General features: G+C 36.4%; 1 protein-coding gene across 2 annotated transcripts; it reads right to left on the bottom strand.

Annotated features, from left to right (window-relative positions):
- Nucleotides 1-2,766: 2,766 nt before the first annotated feature.
- Nucleotides 2,767-6,151, bottom strand: LOC149727129 (caspase-3-like). 2 transcript variants are annotated; one of them, XM_089890550.1, is made up of 9 exons: nucleotides 5,925-6,151; nucleotides 5,813-5,870; nucleotides 5,488-5,647; nucleotides 4,885-5,029; nucleotides 4,492-4,670; nucleotides 4,088-4,235; nucleotides 3,752-3,852; nucleotides 3,155-3,304; nucleotides 2,767-3,055 (listed from the first exon to the last, which is right to left on the bottom strand). In XM_089890550.1, exons 1-9 carry the CDS (start codon nucleotides 5,962-5,964, stop codon nucleotides 2,909-2,911), a joined length of 1,128 nt encoding a protein of 375 aa, XP_089746676.1. In that variant the 5' UTR covers nucleotides 5,965-6,151; the 3' UTR covers nucleotides 2,767-2,908. The 2 variants fall into 2 exon arrangements, with proteins under 2 accessions (XP_089746676.1, XP_089746677.1); XM_089890551.1 differs by having other exon boundaries at nucleotides 5,813-5,867.
- Nucleotides 6,152-6,279: the final 128 nt, after the last annotated feature.

Here is a 6,279-nt window from a genome sequence, read left to right as displayed (position 1 = left end):
ATATACCCTTTTATTGTCTAGTTTGTACTTTATATTCTTAAATAGCTAAAAATCACGCATTTTTATAGCTAGGCCTGACATTTCTTAGCTGTCTCGATAGGACTTCAGGCCATACAGATTTCCAGTACCGTAAAATAATCATCAGAGCTCTAACTTTTAAGGTATACATTGTTTATCTAAAGTTTTGCTTAACCACATACATTCTCGGCATAAAAGCATTAAATTATTCCAGTAACTTTCGAAACTTATACGCGTACGTATCCCAGCGTTTTCGGTTTTTGTTTCTGACTGACAACATCGACGCATTCAGAACACGATTCGAAAATTTGTTCTTATATTATACTGCTGTTATTTGAAAATTTAACTAGAAATTATAATTTACAAATACAGAATATTTTTAATTCAGTACGAATACGTAACTAAATCTTTTAATTTTGGGGTAATGGGATAACTCTAATCTAAATCTAACGTCTCTTTATACGTGTCATATAGAACCTCGCCCATATAGAATAAAACTCATTATTGTTCAGTTATATTAAAAAACAGCTTATATCCGAATACGGCCTACTCCCTATATATCCGAATACGGTTTTACTATCGCCAAATTGAAGTCTATTCCCGACTGTAATTTGCTTGTTCGCTGAATTAAAATACTTTTGGGACCCTATTTACGACTGCAAAGCTGCTGTAGTATGGTCGTCATATACATGGCCGTCTACAAATAATTTCAGCGAGCTAAATGCGGTACTGTCCACTATGTTTGACACGCTATGTCGCTACGATATATTTAAACGATTTGCCTAAAAACGGGCTTGACTTTTTAGCCTTCGAAGTTTCAATGCAAAATGATTCTAAATCTTTCGTTTAGCCTTTTTATGAACTGCCATTAACGTTATACTGTGGACTATTGGCTTTATGTTTTGTGCTTACTAAACTGAACCCACGCAACTAATTGCTTGGCCGCGGTGTATTTTACACTGTACGTGTTTCCTATACTGTTACCTTAATGAAATAACGTTCAGAAAATATATGTTGCTTTTATATATAAGACTTTCCCTATTATACGCACGCCATGATTAACCCAATTAAAACCTGCCGTTTATAACTTTGTCGATTGCTTCCGCGGATACGTCTGTTTTTATAACCCATTTGGATTCACTATATGCTGCGTCACTCAACGTAGTATACGGTTATACATACGAAAACACTTGTTTAGACTTAGGCACATATTTCTACCTATACTCATAACACGACAATGCGTTAAAATTTCCCACCTATTTTAAAACGTCCAGCAATGTTCTTACATGCGGTGTAAGCTTTATTCAAGTCAGTTACCGTAACAGCGATCCGTCACACAAAGTGTATTTGCATTTGAATCTCAAATATTGTCCATAGCAAACATAAGAACTTTTTGTCATTGCCACGACATTGCAAAAACGGACACCTGGTTAAAACTTACATGTTTGCCCTTTTATAACATTTAACTTTGCAAAGAAATCATACATATTTAGAATACAAAACTTACAGCGCATATCGTGTTACAGTCAAACACGAATGTAAACCTTTCAACTTATTTTATGCAGGCCCTTAAGTATGAAAAAACACCATGTTTTGGACAGATTTTCCTGTAAATACTGTTCTGTGTCCATACTGACTATATAGTCAAAACTTTTGCAATAATCTTTACAATACAATATAACCCTGTACACGACCGCTAATAAACGTGACCTACAATACAGTTACTTTATATTAGAAACTTCTTTTTACTTTATGTTAAAAACGTCTTCCAAAAAGTGATTAATTTTACCATAATTTTTTATCTTACAGTTTCTCAGCTTACACGTAAAAATATATGGGTGGACGTTGGTCTGTTGGCACTGACATATATAACAGCCCCCTTATAACCGTTTCCTTATTGCAAGACACTTCCTTGTTCGCATGAACTAACTGAATAGACCTGCTGTAGCAGGACGTTGCGAGCGCTCAATGGATGTGATTACAATGACGATTAATACAACAAATTAAGCGTATATAGTTGTGGATGAATCACCTCTGCATATGACAGCAGACAAAACGTTGACACGACCGATATAAGTACACAGCTATAGTTGTTATAGAAACAAACAGAAACATAGAATTTACTTAATATAATACTGGCTCTAGGTCGTATGATATTAAAACTCCATTTTATGTTCATGGTTGTCAGAACACCCGTTGTTGTCGTAGGATGTAAAGAATGGTGAATTTCCACATTTGTTGTTGATTGTTGAGGCTTACCCACACGCCGTATCAGTATTTGATTTATAAAAGCGGTCAATTTTTTTAGGGCCGAGTTAATTCTTGATTAGAAACGGTTGCTTCTATTTTTTGGCAATGATTTTCCCTGAACTATTGATCTTACCCGACACCTTGCGGCAACTGAATATGTCAATCGAGCGCCGTGGTACCGCGGTTAGAGCGGGCGACTATAGAGGTTACAGGTTAAAGGCTTGGCGCTGTCACCATTATGAGAACCTTGTCAACACACATCCAGTGGTTTTTCATGGGTTGTTAAATGTCGATTATTGTGTCAGACAAACATAATAAAAAGTCCTAATTTTCACTTACAAAGTTACACGGCCTAATTAGAGATATCTCTAGTATAGGCCGTGCAAAGTTACAAATGTGATAATTCGAATGTGTCATCGTCACACAGCAATCAGTATCTATTATAAATATAAAAAACAGCCATTTTTTCGCTGCCTGCTTTATGAATCCTCCCAACCCTAATTTTGAACAGCTCAGCCTTGTAGTAATTTATTAAATCAAAGTACGTTTAAAAACCGGCGCCAGTGATTGCTTTAGTTAGTGAAAAAGTCATTATAAAACAGCTATTGTAGCAAAATAGGTAAATCTCGAAGCATGATGTTCAGACTTGAGTTTCGGTTTTCTTATGGCGGGGTGATGGAATAGGTCGCGATATTTCTTTTTCAGTTTCCTGACCCTCATGTGCTATAAAATCGTCATTAGCTTGAGCATTGGCGTTTTCATTTTCTTTTATCGTTCCCTGCGGCTTCTGTAACGGTAGTTGGTTTAAATTTTAAAACAATGCTATTTTTGGAAAGACACAATAAATAGTACATTGGGGTAAGCAGAATATTTGTTTCGTATTTACCTCCTGGCAGATCTTGTTTTTACTTTTCTTGGTAAAAAACAGTTGAGCTGTTAGTTGAGTTGTTATTGAAGGAATTTGTTTCGATTTCTCGTATTTGTAAACCTCACCGTCCCAACCATGTGAAACGTGATGATTCACAACTGTTAAAATCTGTAACATAAACGGTCAGCAACATATATCTATATGTTTATACAGACTAAACGTTTAGGCAGCCGTTTTCTGAATGTACGATTATCCTAGCGTGGCTGGAAGACGTCAGTCGTTAAAACACGGGTGTTCTGTTTCATACACCTAGTGCCAGCTTACAAAGTACCACGTATGTGACCTTTCTATATGACTGACAATTTAAACAACCCATTACCACTGGGTTAGATTATTTTATAACCAATCTAATCGTTCTGTTAATATGTCTTGGCGACAACCTATTTCTATAGGACACACATCCAAGCACTATATACCAATCACGCATAACCCCAAACAAAGCGATTTAATTGATCATAAACGGTGTGTACCGACATATTATACCGGTGTCGGTCTGTATTAGATTTTGGCTAGTTGCCAGTGTCACAGAAAGTTCAATACATGATGACAATATACCTGTAACAGCTCTATATCATCACCCGCATAGCGGTCGAGACAACCACATAACGCTTTTATAAATCTTGAGCCTTCTCTTCTATTTCTCCAGGCACAAAACTCTGCAACAAAATTTGGTGTATTGTATATAACGTCTACTATATTGCTGTATAAATCATGTGTTCTATTCAAATTTGATTTCTAAAACAAATTTAAATAAATTTCCTCTCAGAAACTCGACAATTCGGGTCGCCTAATTCGTTCCGTTGACCTAAAACAAGTTTGTAAATATTGCACGTAAACATATGTGATTTCGTTTAGGCCTTTATTATTGTTTGTACTCAGATTAGTAAATACCTTCCGGTGTAGCATGTGCAATGAGAAAATCTGCTTCTGCTGGAATAGTGAATACTGTGGTTGTCTGCTCTTCGGGAGGTGTACTGTCTGTCACATCAAACTTGTATTCGATCTCAACTGGGGTGCTCCTTTTTTCACCTCTACACGCCTTCAAAAACATATTAGCAAGCTGGAGTAAGATAGGACATGTTTTCATTCGTTTTTATCGTCCTAGTTGGTTGGTAAAAATAGATTACTTACAAAAGTATATAACCGTATCCTCACAACTCCAAAGGCGTTTATTGTTAAAAACCCGATATGTGATGTATATATGCTAACATCCATAGTAGTCCACTATATTAAAAACGCCGACAATTCGTTTGCATGAAACTGCTCTTGCAACAAATTTTGAAATGTCGTCTTACTTGAATAAAAAACAGCTTCGGTTTTCCGGCGAGAGAAGGACATCTGCTTGCCTTGAAAGAGTCCAGGATCTCTTTTAAATGAATATCTCCATCCTTTGTGTACAAAACACCATCTGACTCTCCATGAGAGAGAACAACACAAACAAAGCAATCGCAATTTGAATGGTCTTGGTAGGACACTGCGTGGACAAAACGTGTTTGTATAAAACCATATGATACTGAAGTCACTTCAGTATACTATGATAAAGCTGAATCAGGGCGTCGAACAAACCAGCATTTCCAAACCAATGCCACTGGTCATTTTCTCTGCCTATCTCTAACATTTTTGTCTCAGTTTGTGAGTATAGAGTATGCCAAAATCACAAAATCAGTATGATTTATAATTTATCTTACATTCTTGTAAATGATCTCGGATTTCGTCTGTTGTTTGATTCTTTAAAACCCTTACGTCTTCAAAGCCAAGTTTGTTGGCTGATTTTACCAACATCTCAACGTCAACCCCAGATCCCTTTCTTGGATGCCTCATTCTATCGAAGTTCTGAACCAAACAGTATTTCCAAGACCACACATTTTTTGTGGCTACGTGATTTGATGAATAGTTATATGCTATACATTTTAGTAGGCTTGCATGGTATGTTACATCACAACTATGCTGCCATATGCATATGTGTATATCGTCTAATGTCTAATCTATTTCAGCATAGAAAATAACGAACTATTCTACTCTGCATGCATATGTACACTTTGACTGTCGATATTTATAGTAGAGTGGGGGAAGATGGGACACCTATTCATTCTATTTTCTCGTCCAATTTGGTAGTAAACAAAGAACATTCAAAGAATTATAAAACCGTATTCTAACAACTCCCATAGACCGCTGTTATTTGTTTAAAACACGATCAGGATATTTGGATATTACGTGCTAAAGGTGTCCCATCTTCCCCTACCCTACTATATATAAACAATACAGTAATACATTCTCTTTCACTTGTTAACCTCTTGGTTAAACACAACGAATGTTCCTCTTCGTTCATTCTTCATGTAGTATTCCAGCATATGCTGCCTTAGCACGGTTGGAACAAGACCCTTTCCGTCATCGTCATCGTCCTTATAAAAGTCGTCCGAAGAGTCACTTATTGCATCAATATTTTCATCACTGGACATAAGTTATTGTTTTAACTTTTATCGTCAGAATTACTTTTATTTGGCACTTTTACCCAAGTAGTTTTACGAGTCTATTTTGTTGCTGATTCCCTTCTCACAATGGTTTTAATTAATCTATAACCCTATTCGAAGAGATAAATAAAATGTTCCTATTTACCTCTCTGAAGTTGCATTTCTCTTTACTTCTGATTTATATATTTTGAGGACGTCTCCTGCTAAAAATCTCAGCTTAGTTGTAAATACCCTAACTAACAGCAGCAAACTCTTACCAGCTGGTTTTCTTGGGGTTTCATCACTCATCCTTTCCATTGCCTACAATCGATTTGGAGGTTATATGGCACTACTTTAAACTAGCGAACCAGTTGTACCCATGTGAATCCTGTTCTGTTCTCAGAACGATAAAGGTAACCTGCGGACTAGTTCCTCTTTCAAAGTTGACGTTTTGCTGTTAATTAATCGATAAAAGCAACGAAACGTTCCAGTCTTGGTAAACATTGCGATTGACATTGCGTTGTTTGATCTGTGACGATCTGTGTTGGTTTTTCCGACGAATTTTACTGTTTGCCAAAGTAGCCGGGAGGGGATTATTCAGTCAAGTCGTTTAAAAGATAGAAATACTGCTAC

The sequence above is a fragment of the Ciona robusta genome, chromosome 12, assembly GCF_009617815.1.
Source record: "Ciona robusta chromosome 12, ASM961781v2".
NCBI classification, from domain to species: Eukaryota; Metazoa; Chordata; class Ascidiacea; order Phlebobranchia; family Cionidae; genus Ciona; species Ciona robusta.
The sequence above is the reverse complement of the archived record's forward strand: the minus strand, read 5'-3'. Positions and strand labels throughout refer to the sequence as shown.

Coding starts and splice junctions, on each gene's coding strand:
- LOC149727129 (XM_089890550.1), bottom strand. CDS start 5,964: ATGGAAAGGATGAGTGATGAAACCCCAAGAAAACCAGCTG. Junction 5,871..5,924: donor AACCCCAAGAAAACCAGCTG/GTAAGAGTTTGC, acceptor TGAGATTTTTAG/CAGGAGACGTCCTCAAAATA. Junction 3,853..4,087: donor TGCACATGCTACACCGGAAG/GTATTTACTAAT, acceptor ATTTTGTTGCAG/AGTTTTGTGCCTGGAGAAAT.